General features: G+C 37.6%; 3 protein-coding genes, 1 long non-coding RNA gene and 1 pseudogene across 5 annotated transcripts; 1 reads left to right on the top strand and 4 right to left on the bottom strand.

Moving 5' to 3' along the window:
- Window positions 1-138: 138 nt before the first annotated feature.
- On the bottom strand, window positions 139-6828 carry PHO2 (phosphate 2). The gene is made up of 11 exons (XM_023688415.2): window positions 6417-6828; window positions 5025-5682; window positions 4837-4937; window positions 4519-4646; window positions 3021-4432; window positions 2467-2601; window positions 1841-2260; window positions 1690-1753; window positions 1464-1603; window positions 871-1182; window positions 139-597 (listed from the first exon to the last, which is right to left on the bottom strand). The coding sequence occupies exons 5-11, from the start codon at window positions 4419-4421 to the stop codon at window positions 358-360; spliced, it is 2712 nt and encodes a 903-aa protein (XP_023544183.2). The 5' UTR covers window positions 4422-4432; window positions 4519-4646; window positions 4837-4937; window positions 5025-5682; window positions 6417-6828; the 3' UTR covers window positions 139-357.
- A 1412-nt stretch (window positions 6829-8240) lies between these two features.
- LOC111803270 (pentatricopeptide repeat-containing protein At2g33760 pseudogene) lies at window positions 8241-13999 on the bottom strand (annotated as a pseudogene). Its single transcript, XR_015422593.1, has 3 exons — window positions 11899-13999; window positions 11211-11337; window positions 8241-8502 (listed from the first exon to the last, which is right to left on the bottom strand). The product of XR_015422593.1 is annotated as a pentatricopeptide repeat-containing protein At2g33760 pseudogene (transcript).
- A 1015-nt stretch (window positions 14000-15014) lies between these two features.
- LOC111803893 (Protein kinase superfamily protein) lies at window positions 15015-17939 on the bottom strand. The gene is made up of 4 exons (XM_023688504.2): window positions 17735-17939; window positions 16284-17454; window positions 15745-16200; window positions 15015-15446 (listed from the first exon to the last, which is right to left on the bottom strand). Exons 2-4 carry the CDS (start codon window positions 17028-17030, stop codon window positions 15153-15155), a joined length of 1497 nt encoding a protein of 498 aa, XP_023544272.1. The 5' UTR covers window positions 17031-17454; window positions 17735-17939; the 3' UTR covers window positions 15015-15152.
- Window positions 17940-18788: 849 nt separating this feature from the next.
- Window positions 18789-20062, top strand: LOC111803166 (uncharacterized). The gene is made up of 2 exons (XM_023687452.2): window positions 18789-19358; window positions 19607-20062. The coding sequence occupies exons 1-2, from the start codon at window positions 18869-18871 to the stop codon at window positions 19909-19911; spliced, it is 795 nt and encodes a 264-aa protein (XP_023543220.2). The 5' UTR covers window positions 18789-18868; the 3' UTR covers window positions 19912-20062.
- LOC147790446 (uncharacterized) lies at window positions 19163-19662 on the bottom strand. Its single transcript, XR_015422686.1, has 2 exons — window positions 19522-19662; window positions 19163-19396 (listed from the first exon to the last, which is right to left on the bottom strand). It is a non-coding gene; the product is annotated as an uncharacterized LOC147790446 (long non-coding RNA).
- Window positions 20063-20522: the final 460 nt, after the last annotated feature.

Here is a 20522-nt window from a genome sequence, read left to right as displayed (position 1 = left end):
ACACCAAGTAAAGAAATCTTATTATCTCCTATCAAGCTAGGGTCCATGCATTGTTCAGGAGACAAGTTCAGCTTCATAAACCTCCATGACACTAGACGACATGAATACTAAAAACTCTCATAAACAACTAGTGTAATATTCACACCAATCAAAGTACTGTTTATTTATTTCACAGATTGTCTGCAAGCTGCATATTATCTACATAAAACACCACAAGCCACACACCAGTGCTAGTTTGCAACAAATTGACGACAGACCAGTATTTTACAAGGCATACACCGACTTTATTTATAAACATTGGCTGAGCATGAAGTTCATAGATATTGATTTGTGAGAAAGTTGAGGGATCAGACCATTTCATGCCTCGAAGAATTGGCTGCAGTCAATTCCCTTGCTTGAAAACGTCTTGATGAGCCTTGGATAGATCTTAGCAAGCATAATTTTGAATCCAGTAGAACTTTGGTTCGGGTTTACGAGTTTTTTTGCTCCACTGTGATAATCAGCTCCTACTGGAGTTCCTTCCATGTATGCTCTACAGGCTGCTAGAATGTGTTGATAACGTCTCCTGAAGTGTTCCTCCACAAGTGCCTCAAAATGCTGCAACAGAAAGAAACAGACATTTTGGATAAAGTCGCAAATCATAAGGGCCTTTAACGATCTTACTTCTGATTTATCAAATGATTGGAAATATTATTTCGGAAAAGAACTATTATATGATATACGTTAACACTAGCCATGCAGACAATGTTTTATCAGTGAACTTTCAATCAAGATTTTTCTGGCACATTAATCTGCCACCATATGGCATAATTAGTTCCACAAAATAGTCAATTTTCATTCAATTGCCAGAACAATGGAAAGCTATTATACCTTTGGCGGCTTGCTTAGCAAGTACATCATAGATTTGCAGGTAACAAGAAACGCATTCTCATTGTAGCTCGCGGAGTTTCTCTCTCCCTCAGCTCTTCCTAATTGAGCATCGTATCCTGCCTCGTTATAATATGGCTTCTCATTTAGCACGAGAGCCTGAAGGGAAAGAAGAACTTGAAGTATGGTAGAACTCCCAGGATTCCACACTTCAGAGCCGCTGCCTGTCCAAGTGTTCAGTAAACTTAAACAGACCTTGCCAGATTCATACAAGTTTGGGTTGACGCGGAGCCCACCAGAAATATAATGCACTAGCTGAAAAAGGTATGAAGGAACTTGAGCCTTAGATTTTTTAGATGAATTTAAATATATTTTCTAGCTATAAAATTCATGACGAGACTGAAAGTTTGGAACAGTAGTTCCTTATGTATACAATGAAGAGAGAGCGTATCCATCAAAAGCGCAATAGAAACATGGTGCACAGAGCACCTAACAATGCAGAAAAATATTAAATTGGCAGTAGAAAGAAATTGATTTATCAGTCACTATTTCAAGCATGGACACTACAAAATGCAGAACTTAATGAGAAATCTTACAGGTGGTATTTGAGGGTACTCTGGAGGAAGAAAAATGTCAAAGAAGAAAAGGCCGTCGTGGTATGGTGTTCCAGGTGCACCAATGATGACAGCTCGAATAAGGTCCATCCTCTCCTCAAAGACACGAACATAGACAGTTTCTACAAATATTTCTCCCATTCAGTTGAACAGTTGCATATGATCTTCATAAGAGTCAATGATTGAAACTAGAAGATAAAATGCTAACCAGGAAGATTATTTTTAAGAATGCTCCATTCTTGCTGGACCTTCTTAAGCCAACCTCTTCTTGCCTATGAGAAATCAGAAGGAATATGAAAGGATCATCTCGACTGCTGCAATAAAATGACAGACCTAAGATTCTACGGTATGTTTCTGACCTGAGAGAGCATAGATGCGTTTCCTGATGAAAGAAAATGATGGTCCGGGCAGTCACTGGCCATGTCAAATTGTGTAAATAGGTCGTAGTTCTCACTTGACGTTGAAAGTGTTGAAGCTTCATTCTCGTGAATTTCTTCTATATTCAAACTTGTCTCACCAAAACTTTTTAATTTAGCCATCTGTGATCTCCCTGTGGACTGGCTGCAAGTTTGCAGCACTTCTTTCTCAGGGAGTACATCAATGTTGTCCCCACCTTCAAATGATTGAAGGGCTGTAAAAGTGCCTGATTGAATTGTTGATCGAACTGATCCAAACAATGTCGTAAAAACATTCGAGAAAAATTCAATGGCAGCTCGAGACAAGAAGCAAGTAGTATCCCTTCTGAAGTTTTTACCAGCAGCATCAAAATTTGGCATATCCTGAGCACAAAGGAGGTATTCACCGTTTAGTTTAAAATGAATTAAGAGTAGATAAAAATAATATTAAAAAAAAAAAATCTCAACATTAGAATGATTAAATTTAAAAGGGAGTTTTTTCATCGGGGGTTAACAAAATAGTTCCGGAGTTCTAAAATGAATGGTACAAATATGTTGACCAGATTTTGGAAATGCTCGAATCGCTTTACCTTTCCTTTTGGGATATTGTCTGGCTTTGAAGGCTCAATCTGGTCTTGTCTCAACGCCTCAACATTATCACCACTGGGTACAGCGATTGCAGAAACTTCATACTTATCAATGGGGAAAATCTCGTGAGGTGAAACCTACAATCAAGTGCAAAGGAAATAATATGACTACAGCAGCTATCTCATATAAGATCTTGTACATGGATAATTATTACCATGTAACGGGCCTTCATAAATTCAAACCAAAAACTAATGCAAATTGCAAGGGCAAACTTCAAATTTTATTGATTAGATTTCATAAATTATAAAAAGAATCCCAAATGATGATGCAATTTCTTAAAAACAGGAACTATTGGACCTACAAAATGGTTCCCTTAGAGAATCCTATCCTCTAGTGAAAGAACTGGCCATTCACAAAGCAAATGAGGCAGACTATTACAGCTAGATTCATTAATGCTACAAATGAATATATGTGGGATCCCTGCTACATGTATGATGAAACAGTGAAACAAACGAGGTTACTAATAGAAAGTAGAGACATTAACTAAAATGAATACCATGCTTGAAGAACAATTAGCCCATTTGACCTCCACGGTGCCATCTTTGAAGCTTGTAACATTACCAATGAAAGATAGGAAGTTGTCCATGTTCATGTTATTACTAATGATGTGACTCTCCCCACTCTGAGCAAACTCCTCATTCATGGAAATTTCAGAAGTTATATTATTTTCATCAGATTGACTGCCAAACGATGCCAACCTAAACACAATATCTCCAAGAGCGAAGGAATAATCTGGGTGCTCAACCAGTTCATAAGCACTCATTGTTTCCTCCACCCACAGTCCATCCAGATCACTACCTTCAGTCAAATCACCGGTTCTCAATTGAACCTTAACAGTCCGTTCCTTTGCATCAACAGCCTGCACAACACCCCATCTTTGAGTTTCAGACATGCTTGAATCATCACAATTGCCCTTCTCCATAACGAACTGTTGAGGCCAAAATTCATGAGCATTCATAGCATTTGCTGGAGTTAAACAATGGGAATCTAATCCTCTGGAGTGGCAACCATCCTGCCATAGAATATCGACTTTAGTTTTTTTCTTCACAATGACAGAGATTTCCTGAAAGCCTGTATCACGATATCCTCCAGTCAATAGGTCATGAGCAGTAATGAACTTTTCACCAAGAATATCACTTTTTTCATCCACAGGGAAAATACACCAATCACCAAGATGCCAATTTGCATGTGGAAAGCACGACAACACAGTCAATTCCTTTGCATGTTGCATACGTGGTGGAGCAGTTAAACTTGAAGAACAACCCATCAGAATTGAGGCGAGCCAATCAACATATACTAGTCCTGCATCCACGGAACAGACTGTTCCTTCACATCGGTTATCTTTCCAACCAGATAACCATCTAGGTGGTTTGGAAGCATTTGAGAACCTTACTCTTTGTCCAGGGTAATAAGGGTACTGTGAATCATCAAGTGCATCAACAGATATGGGCAAGAGCTTCTCTTGGTCCACAGCAATAATTTCGCACTTGGTCCCATCATCAAAAAGAACACTCACAGAATCAATAACCTTTTCTACTCTTCCAATCCATTTCCCATGAACAACAACATCTCCAACAGAAATGGGACGGATTTTTCGAAGATCTTTAGAATTAACATCTTTGATTATGGGTCCATGATTTGTCTCCAAATCAACAAGCATGTCTATACCAACCACCTTTCCCATCTGTCCAAATGGATCATTCACAGAACACACTACATCTCCAAGCATGAATTCCCTCTCAAAGGAAAGGAATTCATCAATCTTTCCAATTGTCTCCTCTAAGCTTGATAAAATGCAACTAGTCTGGCCATGATAATATTCAGCTTCCTCTAGGTCATCACTGCTATCACAATCACTTGAATTCTCCCAATCCGAGTCACTTAGAATCAGGTCCATCAATAGAATGTCTATACAAGATAACATCACAGTACCTATGTTATTAACATAACTACCAATCAAAATAAAGATGAACAAAAAATTATAAGAAAAAGACCTCAAAGTATCCTCCAAGTAAAAATTCAAGCCTCAAACAGAGTTCGAAATGCTCTAATGTATTTTTGCTTAAACTTTTAGCACCAGAACTTCCCTGAGTAATTTATAACTTCACGCAAACATCAATCCCTGAAAATTAAATATAGACAATATATCATTCAAAAGTATGTGATAATGATTTTCATGCTTTCCTGCATTAGAGTAATTTTGTCAGCTATGAATCATAATTTTTTAAGCAGAAGCATTGAATCGCTCTTAAAGAACATCATCAACAAAAAATTCATCGAAGGAACACCAGTAAGTCGAATATGGAAGGTACCATTCAAATTGCACTTCTTTTAGTAGAACTTCCAACTCCTGGGTAGGATCCAAAAGTTAATTGATTTGTGTTGCACAACCAACTGAAGTTTGAAGATAAATCTGAAAAAATAGAAATTGATGATTGTAACACTTGTCTATATCTATATTCCAAATGAGAAATTTCCAATAAATATATAAATATTGTACCTGAATGAATCAAAATGAACTGTAGGATACCTTGTCTGACAGAAACAGAGCAAATTGCAAAGAGGTTTTGCAAAGGGATAATATGAGTCAACTAGGACCCAAATGCCAAAGGAGATTTGCCCAATAATGGACTGAAGTTTCAGCCAAAGAAACTTCTGGATAATATTTCCCAGAACTGCTGAAGTCGAGAAGCAGCGATACTGCCAAATAAAGACTTCTTGGTGCTGTTCTGGAACCAAGACGGATGATGACAAAGGAGAATTTTTTAAATTTTCAAATTGACTGCATCAACCATAAGAAACTATTTGCCAAAGGAGATTTGCCCGAGCCGGAAAAATCTTCAGAATAATTATAAATGCTGAAAAAACTAACAGAAATATTAAACTACTCTCAATGCCCAATTTCTAATGCCAAAGGAAATTTGACCAAACATGAAGCTTTTGTCCCCATGTCTATCGGCTCTCAACAGACTTTTTCCTCTAAAGGATGTTAATTAATGTTCATCAGCAGTACCAACGGAAATAACCAATCCACCACATATATCCAGCAGCTTGATCTAGAATGGAGAAGCCACATGTTGCTTGATTACTTCAAGAGAGCTATTTCATCAATTATTCATGGCTTCAACGGCCCAACAAATCTATTGCCTTCCTTTCACCTGCAACCACGATTACTGTTAATAATTTCCATTAAAAAACTGACAAGGAGAGAAAAGCATATTGATTAGAAGCCACCACTTTTGGTTGTTCAAGCAGCAGCACTTCAAATTATTCCTTGACCAGATGGTGAAGAAAGTATATATCTATATACACCGAACGAAGTGCACTTATCACTTTTATCATTTATTAACCACTACTTCCTTTAACGGCATATGAAATGGACGAGCATAAGAAATGGATCTTGTAAGTAACACTTTCTAGAGAAGAAAAACAGAATCCATCGTTCAATTACATAAGAAGAAAAGTTCAAAATACACGGTCAAAAAAATATTATCATCATACTAACGATTTCAGTGCGCTTCCCAGAAAGTTATACCGGGACACTTCAGGAAACAAACAAGAGTGAAGGGGTTAATCTTGTGACTGCACAGTTCATCGAATAAATTCCAAACGGGAAGCCAAGAAAAACGCAAACAATAAGCTCAAAATGAGAAAGGTATTATTATTCAACATAAACGAGGACTGATATCCCAATTAGAACAGCTCAAGACACTCTTCCTTGAAAACCCGAAGATGATAAGTTAAAAAAAACAGAAAAACTAGGCTAAATGCTTCAACTCCATGCTTCAACTCCGAAGATGACAGATATGATGCAAAAAGAAAAAAGAAAGAAAGAAAGAAAGAAAGGAAACGAAAATCAAGCAAGGTAAGGTGTGGGTGTGGAACTTTCTACCTCAGAAATTTCATGTATGGCCAAAGGAACTCCCAGAATAGAGCGAAAGGAGAACTCCAGCAAATCGAAGAAACTCAACGGAGAACATAATTCACAGTCACAGCCAGAAAAAACACCTTCTCCCAAACGAAGCAAATGAGGAACACAATGGAAAAGAGAACAGAAGCGGAAGATTTCAGAAAGGCGAAGTTGCAGTAATCCAAATCCCGGTGTTGGCAACACTTTCGAGCCTTTAAGCCATTGCAGAGTTTCTCCCCCTTTCCCTCTTGTCGCTCAGCTGCAGGTGGCGCTCAGAGGATCCACGGCCAAATTAGTTCATATCGAGAAACTCCATGAAGAAATACCGAACAGAATATGCCAAAAAGATTTCAGGAATAAAGTAGAATGACCTCTAAACAAGTTTCTTCGTTCATTTGGATTATTTAAAATTCGGTATGTTTAATTTAATTAACGTCATCCTTTTATATATTTTTTTTCCTTTTAATTTATGAAAATGGAAATTTTCAAATCTATAATCACCCCAATATGTACTATATAAGCTTAATTTGAGAATTATTTAAATAGCATTTTAGAATAATTTTGTTTTTTTATTTAAATAATATTAATTTGGATGACAAAATAAATAGTGGGAGGGGAGAATAAAATGAAATGGTTATACTATTCCTCAACTTTCCTCTCTCCATTTGTTAAGTTTATTCTCCCCCACTACTCACCTTCCTCTCGCTTTCTAATTATATCCTTTTTGCCGCCAACAAATCATGTTGTGATTTTCATATTCTAAATTAAAAATTCATATGCATTTGTTGATCCCAAAATTTAACTAATTTAGTCTCCATTTCATGCCATCAAAAGTGTCTCTCGATTCAATCTCAAAGAATGATTGATGAGATATTTTTCTCTTTGAGAACTCGGAGATTTAAATGAGCTTTAGGCACTTGAGTTAGAGCAGTCGATTCCATAATAAATATCAAATTAGTATCTTTAGCCTCGTAATTTTCTACAAAGTTAATATATTTAGAGCGACAAAATATTGATAGTTATTTAGTATAGCACATTTCTCTTTTAAATATACGACATGTTTTATTTTTCAAACGAGAAAAACAAGTCCAAGAGTGGATTATTACATATTTAACCAGACAAGCAAGGTTGGGTGGTTGTTACTGTCAAAGAATGTGATGTGTGAGAGAGAGAAGAAAATATAAAGAATAAAAATATTTGGTTAGAGAAAAACCATACATAAAAAGAAAATTAAGGATAGAAGAGAATAATTCAACACCATTTAAGAAAGGAAAGAATAATGGCGTACAGTCTACTATTCAGGCAGTTTGGCCTACTAATTCGATTCGCTTTTATACGACAAAGAAATGGTTTAAAAGTCAAGTTGATTACTTGATAGATGATACTGTATCATTGCATTACGACAAAAAAATTAGTTCAATCTGCCTATTGAAATGATAATTTCTTATAATAAACCTAAAATCACGTAAAAAGAACTATATGTACATTAATTTCTTTTAAATTTTACACAAAATATCTCGTACCACACTCATCATCTACTATATCTCTAGACATTGGTTACAGTCATGTCAAAAGTCCATTCAACACAATTTTGAAGATTCATCTACTATATTTCTAAATATTGGTTGCAGTCATGTCAAAAGTCCGTTCGAAAAGTAACAAAGTTTTGAAATGCATACCATCAGAGATAAGACATCACATATCCTTTTCCAAATGAAAAACAAAAAAGAAAAGAAAAGGGGGGAGGAAACTGGATAAGCTTAGAAGCAAAGACAAGAAGCAAATGTTGGTGATAAACAGAGGACAAAGCAACACAAGGCAACTTTTATTTAGCATTGTTTAGGCATAATTTGAATTTTGGTGGTGGGTTCAATTGTAACAACGCATTGGCAATGGCTCCCACTTGTTTTATTATTTTACGAACTTAACCATTCCCTTTTTACTTTTTGGGTGGATTTCAATGTGATCTTTGTTTGTACCTTTTCAATGTTGTGGCTCAAAACCCATCTGCTCCCAGATTGTAGTGATCCTCTGGAAAAAGAAAGCCACAACTCTGCCACGTTTCAATCTGTAAACAAGAGAGGTAAAAAATTGTCTTAAAAAGTGTAATAACTTAATGGAGAAGCACAGAGAATCCATGAAAAATATTCAAATATATAACCGAGTGTTATTTTGAAAAGTTGTTCTACAAAACAAAACAAGTCACCAAACAATTGTCCCATTTCGACCTATGAGCAGCTTGAACTTGCCTACTGTTTTACTTTTGTACTAACCAACCTTCTATGAGACAATCGCCGTTACTTAAAAGAGGAGTTGTCACAATACTTTTTGTCTGCCAAATCTTCAGTTGTTTTCACGGCTATGGTTATATCTCGTGTCTTCAGAACCTTTTAAACCCAACACTCTGGCTGCTAACATGGTTTGTTTGTACTTTCTCCCTCTGTCAAAAGCTGCTACAAAGCTATATATCAAACAAAGTTTATGGAGAATATTGGGTTGTTGGTATCTATGGGACAGCACAAGCGCACAACATAGACCAATCGTCAAGTTACAGATCACTTCCAACTCCCTCTCTTAATAAAAGAAAAAAAAAAAGTCTTCCATCCAGATTTTGATTTTCCTACTCGTATTGGTTGGTTGGACTATTCAACTCCGATTGCAAATCCATTTTCATGCAAAGAAGAGATAATGGTTGATTGCATAGCACAGCAGAACATAGACAAATGCTAATCCACGATAATGAATGAGACCCAAACTATACTAATTTGATTCAATAAATCCAACACACAAACTAATATCAACTAGAAATGTGATAATGTGGTTTAATACCATAATAAATAACCATTAAATCTAAAAGCTATATTCCTGAGAAGAAAGATAACAGGCAATCTAGTGGCAAGCATTTAACAAAAGTAAAAAAGGGAAAGAAGTTGTTGTTGTGGTGCCGACTATTTTGGCGTAATTAAGCAAAGTAACTAGTGGAAGGACTGTTGAGAGGAAGAACTGTGTTAGAAGCATAAACCAATTTTAAATCAAAGTGGAAATCATGCAAAGTAGTGAGGTCCGATATAAAGTATAAAGAATAAAAAAGAATTCTCTAAGTGGAAAATAAAGTGGCACCATTTAAATCCCACTTTTCCTTCTTTATTATTTTTCTTTTTTGTTTTTTTTCAAACAATTTGAAAAATCCAGGCCTTCCAAGCCTATACCCTCCCAAGGAAGATTTTGAATACAGAACAAGTTTATAAAGTTTACTGGAAACAATTTTAATTCTATTGACAAGTTCCAACTATCCTTCAAATAGAATCCATTTCATTTTTTTTTATTAAGATTTCAATACTTTTGTTCGGTTGGACTCTAGTGGCCAGATCATCATAATTAAAATTTTATTCTTGTATGTAAATTATTCAACTTAACACCAATAAAGTGCTTTATCAGGTTGTTTTCATAGTCAACTCCACAACTAATGGCATCCAATTTGGGGTTTGGAGTTTTAGCATTAGAGACAGAGTTCAAATAGCATATACATGTCTCTAAATTACTCTCATTTCTTCTCACTCCAGTAAGATTAAACTGGATATAAAACCATACAAACATCAAAACATATATTTCTTTTTTCAGAATTCGAAACTGATCAACAACATATACTTGTATATTCATAATATGGGGCAATAAAATCATTGGAAATTTAACAATACACGGATTATATCACTTCGAGATTATAAATGTATTTTAACCTAATAAATCCAATAAACTAAACAAAACCTTTAGAGCGAAACCTCTATATATAGTGGGATTGGTGGCATCTTAACAAATAAAGTTGTAAGTAACAAAAAGGGCAGTGGTAGAAAGTGGAGAGTTAGTATATAAGTTTGGAGGCATTAGTCAACTGAAGAGGCAAACTACTGTCTGGTTTGCTTGGTCCATTAAGTTGATATTTAAAGCGAGAACTTTCGATTCAATTGCCTCTTCCTGTTGGAATTGGAGATAATGGGAATGTATTGCTCTTTCCATTATCGTTTAACCCAACCTTTCAATTTCAAAACCACGTCCTCTCCATTAACCAGAAGTTCATAGTTTCATTGTTTCCAACTAATCAAAAATAATTTTAACTCTAATATTCAAAGATAATAATTAAATCTCAGAAACAGAAAGAAGCTACCATGAACTTGTCTAACAAACCCCAAAAGTACCTTTCCCTTTTCCATGTGTCCAACGTTTCACCGTATCCGTCCGCCTAAGTGGACTCTCTTTTTAAAGGTTCCCACTTTCTAGAGGGGATTCTCTCCAAAGTCCACACTGCCCTCTTAAATCTCCCCAAACTCAGTTTTCTCACTTTATAATAATTAAGCCTCATTCGCTGTAACAGAATCACTTTCACTCCCTCAAATCAATTTAAACAACATCGATTGGCCTACCTTCAATCAGCTTACACTTCACGGAATCGGAACTTTTTTGGTTTTAAATTCTAGGAATCGGGTCCCACCCCACTACTCCAAGGATAGATTCATAACCTCCAATGTAGGTCGAGATACAGCTCATTTATTCAAAAAAAAAAAAAAAAAAAAAACTTCTTTTATCAATGGCTAAGTATCCTAAACCCTTACCCCAAGGACTGAGATGTGGCTTTCTAGAAATGGCACATTCTTGATAACAATTTACCTGAGCATTCGATGACAGATCAGTAAATCCTTAATATAAGATGTTTTATTCGCTGACTTCTAGTTAAAAACTAATTCATTTTTTATGGAAAGTTAACTAGTGGCTTGTTCATACCTTCTTTATGCGCTACTATCACTGTCAGCTTCGTTAATTCCCACAATAACGCAACATACGACCCAAGAAAGGTCATCACATAACTTGGTAAAAGCAAACATTCAGGTCCCCACCCCCACTCGTTGAACTGAAAAAAAAAAACATTCAGGTGTTAGAAATTGGAGAGAAGAATTTCAATGATGTCTGTATCTAAAAACAGAACCTCGACTTATTGATAAGATGACATTTTAGGGCAACAGTAACTTGATGGAAAAGGTAATGCCGTGTGGAATGGGCACATAAAGACAACATAAAAATGCAGCAGCTTTGTAATTTATGACATAGAAACAATGAAAGAACAGAAGGAATGCAAGACAATATTTGATTATGGATTATGACACGCAGTTTAAATTCCAATGTTTGCTTCTTGAAGCTCCATCGACACCAAAACCACTAAACACAAAATTAACATCACAAACAGGTGTCAAGCCACCACCTGCACGTCCCTGAAGCTTTAACTTAGTGGAGAGATGAATTTAAAGTTTTTTGTTTGGATGAAGAGCTTGTTTCAAAGTACTAAGTACCTAATGAATTTGAAAAGGTAGAGAACAAAAAGACTATGTGGGGGGCAGAGCCAAAAGCCGGATGAAAATTGTAAATTACGGAAAACTAAAAGAACCAATTGAAGGAACATATAGGAGTGTATCACGTCATCGTTCACCTCAAAGAATTTCTGTATGTCAAAACATGTCAATTTCCATGGCTGAACTCGAAACCGGCGAGGACTGAGTTGCAAGAACAACAAAAAAGATAGTGTGCATAGATGATAAATGTCAATGATATCCGCTTCCACCAATTCAAGAATCTGACTATGAAATGGCAAAGTTGTAAATCTGACAGCAACCAAACAACGCTCGTAAGGCTTAAAAACCCGCTGACTTATCATAATTTGTACCGAATGGCAGTTGCTTCCAACCTCCCTCCAAAACCCGCTCTCCAAGCTAACACAAGAAGCTGGAATTTGTAAAGACAAGTTCACTTGGTAGTGATTCAATCAAGCTAATAACCAGATTACCTAGCTAGTTAAAAACACCAACTGAGTAGCTGCAGTAACAGGATTGCTCATCAATTAGAAAACTCAGCGATTATGATTAGCTCATAAATCCTATGAACTCTCAGTAACAGCAATAATACTCAAGCTGAAGATTATACTGGAAATTATCACCAATATGCTCTGTACCATCTCCACTTGATCCATCCTTCCGGTCAATGCACATATGTCAGTTTTTTGGATCAAGTGCTGAAACATGTTTTGCAACCTTAGCTCCAAGGTCAAACTTTTTATGCCTTCTGCAAGCCCCAAGCATTGAAGTCCAAACTGCCAGACTTGGGTCTTCAGGAAGAATTTTTTTTGATAATTGATAAGCATCATCGAGAAATCCAGCACACCCAAACATATCTACCATGCAGACATGATGTTCTACTCCTGGAACTAACCCATATACTTCCTTCATGCTTGAAAATACCCGATGAGCATCATCAATCAACCCTGAATGAGCACATGCAGACAAGACTGCAACAAATGCAATATTGTTAGGACAAGGACCATAAGCTCTCATTTCACCAAAAAAAACTTCGTTGCTTGCTCACCATAGCCATGCATTCCGTACCCTGAAACCATGGCTTTCCAGGTAACAACATTCCTTAATTTCCTTCATGGAGTCAAAAACTTCCCGCGCTTTGCTTACATTCCCACATCTAGTGTACATGTTAATCAATGAAGCACCAAGAACAACGTTGAGATTAGCATAATCATGCAACCAGCAACCGAAATCACGAGCCCATAGTGAGAATGGGAAGATAATAAGCTCACTGTTGTCATTGGATCGGGTTGGAAGCCCAACACCAACGTCAGATGGGAATCCATTTTGCTCGTATCCGGATATAAGTGAGTTCCAAACTATAATTGTTCTTTGTGGCATTGCATCAAACACCTTCTTGGCGACTTCCATATCACTAGCTTCTGGCATACAGAGCAGTTAGTGCAGTCTGGACATACATATCAGAACTATTACACGAGAAAGAATTTCTCTACCCAACCTCAGAGCTGAAAGATCTGCACAGGATTTGATCACAAACTTAAAAGGTCTAATTCGACTGAGGAACACCCGAGAAAAGCATTTGATGGTAAAACAAGACGGTATCAGGAGTCAAACAGGAAAGAGTCAGGATTTGGCACAGTGGGGAACAATCGCCGAGCATAGGTAACTGAACCAGCGGCACAAACCGGAGAAATAAGCTTAGTGAAGAAAAGTCGACCTCTATGGAATCCGGAACCGATGATATGAGCATGAACTTGTGGAAGGTATCTCAGACGACTATCAGCTTGAAGAAACGCCGCATCAGACTGAAGAATGAATTACAGGATGTTGAAATGCAAGGTATTGGGCTTCCAGTTTAATTAGAGACTTCGTTTTGTTCATAATTGAACTGATTATTTCTCGAACATGAATTTTCTTCTGCATCTAATCCCTTTTGGAGTATGAGATAAAATCATCCAAACTACTAAATATTGGAACAAAATTAATGTTTACGCCCAAAACTACAACAGATCAAGTAGTAGTCTTACAGTTGCAGTTCCTTCCGCCTCGCTCTCCTCCTTCAGAAGCTCCCTCTCCGTGCCCCCACCCGAATCCAAAGCTCCATTGTTATCTTGGAGCGAACACCCAGAAATGTACGTCTCCGAAGTATGAAAATGCGGTTTAGTTCGCGGCAAAAACATAGCAAAATGGATCCGTACGTTAATAATTAAAAATATTCTTAATAATATATACATCGATCTTATAATAACTACATATCAATTATCCCTAAACTTTTAAATTTGATATTTTAACTTTCCTTAATAATGGTTGAGGTTAGATTTTTTTTTTTTTTTTTTTGTATACACGTAAAATTTTAATTTTAAAAATAAAAATTTAAAAAACACCCAAAAAAGAAAAAAAAAAAAAACTTTTACCTTTATAAATAAAAGTTAAAAAAAAAATTATCGTCAATATATAAATAAAAACTATATATAGACTCTTCATATATTATTTTTAAACTTTTTAGTATTAAGTTTAAAAGTTTAATATTCACGGTAACAATAAATAATTGTTTTTAATTTTTTTAAAAAAAATTTAAAGGGATATTTGAAGTTTTCTTCCAACCTAATTATTATAGATTATTATTATTATTTGTTTCATATATGCTCTGTCCACGTGTGATTATTATCTAATTTTAAAAGGATAAAGCTCAAGTTGGTGGCATAAAGAAGTATTATGGAGATAAACAAAGTTGACTTGACACCATTATGTCAGACTAATTAAAAAAAGAAAGAAAAATAAAACCCAGTTGAACATTATTAAATACCTTTGAAAATAACTAAACGGACAACACTTCAAAAATTAGAAAAATAAATAAATAAATATGCAATTAGTTATGTAATTAATTACTCTAATATTTATGAATGTAACGAATTTCGAAATTCCTCAACTAATTGGCTATCAAAGCATTTAAAGAAGAGCAAAAAGGAGTACGTGGAAGGTCTGGCCTCTCCAGTCTGCGTTGCCATTTTCCACATTCAAAGGTTCCATCTTTGACAAATCAGCTGCCTCGTGAGCCATTATTAGCTTAGCAAATATATATAGCAATCGATCAAACTTTTGATCAAACTTTTCAACGTTACTTTTTTAATCTGTCGTGATTATTATTTCGATATGGTTTGACACCTTATGAGATATGCTCGCCAGTTGATTATTTTGCTAGAATCGAAACCAGGCACGAACATGAAACTAAAGATACACAAGTTCTTCATAAACAAGAGCCAAAAAATGGGAAATGACCAGCGTTTAGTTTTTAATTACAAAAACAAAAACTTGGCTAGGTAACTAAGAAAGTTGGGACATAACATGGAGAGCAATGGAGTTACGAGAATTTCGGTTTCGGCACGGGCGAGGAGGATGAGGTTTCAGGATGCAGGGGGCCAGGGCCAAGCTTTTGAATCCAATGGAGCAGCCCTTTCTTATGGTCTTGGAAACTCGACCGCGGGTTCCCCGTTAAACTCAGTGTCCCATCACGGGCAAGCGAAGCTTCGAATTGCTCTAATACCTTCACAATCTGCCAGAAATCAGGTCTCTTGTCTGGTTGCACAGACCAACATTGCTCGATCAAAGCTCGCATTGCCAACGGGCAGTCGCTCGAGATAACAGGCCTCAGATTCTGGAAACCCCAATGCACAAACTTCATTTAGTTTTCTTGAAAGAACATAATATACAAACAAAGAACATAATAGTTTTGTTTCTTAGCCATTTTTTTAGTTAAAACATTTTCGAAGCAGCGCTCGAAATCGAGCATCGATGATATTCGTGGGCAAGAAACAGTGGCACTCACTACATAAACATGTAACATGTGAACTTCCAGAAGCAAACATAGAATAGGTATCAATCAAACACCATGGCTCACATGATAAACCTAAAGAAGAATCTTAGTCAAGGAACACGTGATGAATAAAACTGACCTTATTGACAACAGCAAAGGCTGCTTGAATGGGAGTCATATCCTCGTAAGGAATTGCACCAGACACCATTTCCCACAACATGAGCCCAAAGCTGTATACATCAACTTTTCGACCATAGGGTTTATGTTTGATCATCTCCGGTGCCATCCATCGATACGTTCCGGGATCATCGGCTAATGGGTCAAAAAAGGCCTCAGGACAAGCTATCCCAAAATCTGCAATTTTCAGGTGGAAGTCCTCATCAATAAGAACATTCTCAGGCTTGAGATCCCGATGGATTATGCCTTGGGAATGAATGTATTCCATGCCACGAGCCACATCTAAAGAGAACTCAATTAGTTTCTGCAAAGGGAGAGATTGGCGCTCGAGTTTGAGCAAGTACGCCCTTAATGATCCTTGAGACAAATATTCAGTAATGACACAGTAAACTGGCGGGTTCCTACACGCAGCTACAAACTGCAACAATAAGTAAACAAACATCAAGAAAACCAAGAACAGCCCAGTTCATAATATCGTTTATAACCCAACAATTGAATTACCTTTAAAACATTAGGATGGTGGAGACGAGATAAAAGGGTTACTTCTCTGGTGAATTGCTTCTCCAATCGAGAAGCAAGCGCTCCACTATCGTCGTCCTCAGGCACTCTAATGAGTTTAACAGCAACAGGTTCATCGTTGTATTTTCCATGATAAAGACGACTGTGAGCTCCATGAGCGAACCTTAACCCAACAAACAGCTTGGATAGATCAACGCTCCAGTCGTCAGCGGTTTCGACCGCTGTGACTTTTCCGCCACCGGAATCGAAATATTTGGTCCAGGAAGAGTCCTTCCGGAACTTTGACTTTTCACCTCCTTTGGACGAAGCTAGGAGTTTCAGGGGACTGGTATTCGACGATGTCTTGGAAGTGGACGATTTTGAATCTTGCGGGTCCTTATTGAATAGCTTGTTCTTGAATTCTCTAGTTCGTTCTCTAAGTCGAGGCGTTGGAGTCGAGAATCTCTTACTGGCGGATTTTGCTTCCTTGAAAACTTCAGAGAGGTTGCTCTCGGGAAGAGGAGACAGAGACCGCTGTTTGTTGGCTATGAAATTTCGCTGAATCTTTGAGATATCAGGATTTGGTTTCTGGGCGGATGAAGCTGATTGAGGCCTCGATTTCAAGCCGTAATTCCGAGGTGGTGGTTCGACGATGAAAGGAACAGGGTTCAATCTTAATGAGTCCCATCGATGATAAACTGTGTGCGAAAACTTGGTTCTCCTAAGCCAAGAATTAGCCTCTTCGTCCATTCTTCCCCCTCTCGATTCCTGCAATTCCTCGATGAAATAAAACCCTAAAAGATCTTGTAACAAAAGACGTTCTTAATTTCCTCCCACTCCTGCACAGGAGGAGGACTAATTTGATGGCTCCAAACGCCCGATTTCTTCAAACCCATCAAACAAGACTAACGAAGAAACATTCTTCGTTACATCAAACTAAAGAACCATGGAGACCCACAAAGACCCACAATAAATAATCGAGAATTTGGATCGCCCAGATCCTGTTCCTCCCACCAGCAAAACAATCGCTTAAAGCAAAAACCAACTACCAGATACAGAGATGGCTCGCAAGCCACAGACCAACACTCTGCCTGGTTAACTCCAATCTCATTTCCTCCTTGAGCCCCATCTTTTTAATTCGATTTCAAAGTCAAACTCCACCTTGAGTAAAAGTCTGGCAAATCCCACACAAAGATCCACAAATAAATAAATCCAAATTATGTATAATAATAATAATAATAATAGAAACGATCAATTGCACCCAAATAGAAAAATCCCCCCAAAATAACCAAAAACCACAAGAAAAGTCGTAGGCCAAAGAATTTATCCCCTTCCCCTTTTACTATTCAAACAAACCCATTAACCAGAAACCCGACAAAAGAGAAAAAAAATAATTCCAGAGACCTAAAAAACAAGCAGTAAAAGGAAAAACCCAGGAACAATGGAGACCTCACCTCAATCAAGCATGCGGCCAACCTTTCATTTCACTCCGCATCCCATTCACTGAAGAAATCGGTCGAATGATCTAGGAGACAATCAAAAACATGGAAACCCATCTGTCAGGCGAAGGGGGATTCAATTTCGCGATGATCTGTTGTCATCATAGAACAAAAGACTATTGGAGGGCGGTAGTAAATAAGATTCCATAGAAAAGGGGATATTTTCTGAAGGAGAGATGTGACGGTGCGTGGTGGGAACCACATCGGAAAAGTCGTAAAATAAGGAAGAATAGAAAGATGAGATTGGAATTTAAATTAGATTAAAATACAAGAATTAGTGGAATTATTGAGGTCATTTTCGGCAAGAATTTATTGGGTACGAGTCACCTTTACCCTTTAGGCCACGGCAGTCCAGCGTGGTTTTGCAATGTTTTTGTTTTGGTACGGTTGCACGGATACTGTGTACTCTTTTTATATATAAATATATTTATTTACTTATTTATAATTTCTCTCTTGAACTTAGGATTTACCAGGCTTGGAGATATTGGGTGTTTTTGTCTCCATTTATTTATTTTGTTGGACACCAAACAGATTAAAGCATCGTTTGAACGACTGGGCCGGGTTGGGAACAGCGTATTAGAGAAGCCCAAAAGAAATGTCAGTGGAAGGCCCAATTAGAGCAAGAATGGGCCGCCGATTTTGGCGTTGAAAACGACATGATTCCGGAGGTTCTTCTTTTTCAAAATCATATCTTGTCCTTTTCTGTCTGTCTGTCGTTTTGCCCTTCTTTGGTCGTTTCCTTCCACAACGGCATTAGCAGCACATGATCCCATGATCAAGTTTTTTTTTTTTTTTTTTTTTTTCAATTTAGATAATAAATCTGTGATTTTACCTTCAAATAAAGAGAACGTAAATGGAAAGAAATAAGCCGAATTATGAAAAAAAAAAAAAAAAAAAAAAGCGACATAATGATAAAATTGTTATTATATATATTTCATAATAATAATTAATCAACATATTATTTTTTTAACTTAAAATTAAAATTTGAAAAGAGGTGCAGGGCATTTCCTAAAACCCCCTATAAATTTTTGCCTCTACGCTCTGCAAATATCGTCCCCTTCATTCTAAATCCGTTCGAGTCTAGCAGCCATGGCTTCGACTCTCTTCAAATCCTTCTTTTTTCTCCTCTTCTTCGCCATTTTCGCCGTCTCCACCGCCGACGACACCACGGCGGCGGAAACACTCGCCGCTCCTCCCCATCACTACGCCGCTGTACCACCTGCTCATCACCATCACCACCACTCTCCCACTCCGGCACCAGTACCTCCCCCGACCCACTTGCCACTTCACCCACCGGCTCAGCCACCGAGCCACCACCACCACCACCACCACCACATCCACAGCCAGCCTCCAGTTCACCCACCCCATTTCCACCTCCCTCCAGCTCACGCGCCGGCTCCCGGGCACCACCACCATCATGACGTCCACCCATTGCCACCTCCTACTCACTCGCCGGCTCCGTTACACCCTCCGAAGCCTCGGCTGCTGAGGAGCTTCATTTCAGTTCAAGGTGTCGTTTATTGCAAGTCCTGTAAATACGCCGGAGTTGACACACTTCTCGGAGCTACCACCGTCGCTGGTTAGTTCTAAACTCCTCTTTTGCTCGTTCCTTCAACTCTGAACAGAAATTTTACCCTTTCAGTAACTTTAAAAAAATGTAAAACCCTTTGGATTCCGGTAAATAAAATTTAATGATGAACAGAGTAAAAGAAAGTTTGAAAATTAAATTTAAAAGTTTAAACCCTTTGGTCCAAGCTCATAATAAAAGCCTGCAATTTTGCAGTACGACGTGATATAAATGATGATGTATGATTAATGACGTGGCAGGTGCGACCGTGAAGCTGATTTGCCAGAACACCAAATACCCATTGGTTCAAACCGCCACCACTGACAAGAACGGCTACTTTTTCATCACAGCACCGAAGGCCGTCACCAGCTACGCCTTCCACAAATGCAAGGTCGTTCTCGGCTCATCCCCCACCCCTTCCTGCAGCAAACCCTCTGCCCTCCACGGCGGCGCTGCCGGAGCACCCCTCAGGCCTCAGAAGTCTTACATCGACGCCAACAAGCTCCCCTACGTCCTCTACTCCGTTGGCCCTTTTGCCTTCGAACCCACATGCGCTCATCATTAGTTTCTTTTTTTTTTTTTTTTTTTTTTTTTTTTTTTATGCCTTGAAACGATGTCGTTGTTTGGGTTTCTCGTTTCTGATTTCTACCGCTGCTTTCTGTACGGCGCGGTTTGTTGTTGGTTGCGTTCTGAGTGCAAATAATATGTTTATTTAATTTAAATGTTTATTTTTAATTATCTTTAAATTAAAATTAACCAAAATCTCAAATTGACCGCTAAATTAAAAGTAACTGACGTGGATTTTCCGGAAGGGTAAAAAGGGAAAGGGAAATATGGGTTTCCCGTTGTAGACCAACCAATCAATAAAAAGGCCATTTACATGCAAAAAATAATACCTTTTTTTATTTTTGTAATAATTTGGCCTCTGCTTTGTTACACCGAATCACTCCTCCAATAATGTTGCTGACCACTACTTTGCCTTTTTTTTATGGCCCCACGCGCCTCTCCCTCGTCTGCACTCACGCCCCGAAATCTTAATCATTATTATTTTTCTTTGAAAATACCTATATTTTTTAAAGATAATTCTTCATAATTAATTTTGTTAATATGGAGCGGGCCGCTCTACATGGCCCATTTAACCAACCCTCACACCACCCTGTGGCCCATTTGGCCTCA

Source organism: Cucurbita pepo, chromosome 10, assembly GCF_057944985.1.
Source record: "Cucurbita pepo subsp. pepo isolate OVF chromosome 10, ASM5794498v1, whole genome shotgun sequence".
Taxonomy (NCBI): Eukaryota; Viridiplantae; Streptophyta; class Magnoliopsida; order Cucurbitales; family Cucurbitaceae; genus Cucurbita; species Cucurbita pepo.
Note: the sequence above shows the minus strand (reverse complement) of the source record. Positions and strands in the feature narration are given on the sequence as shown.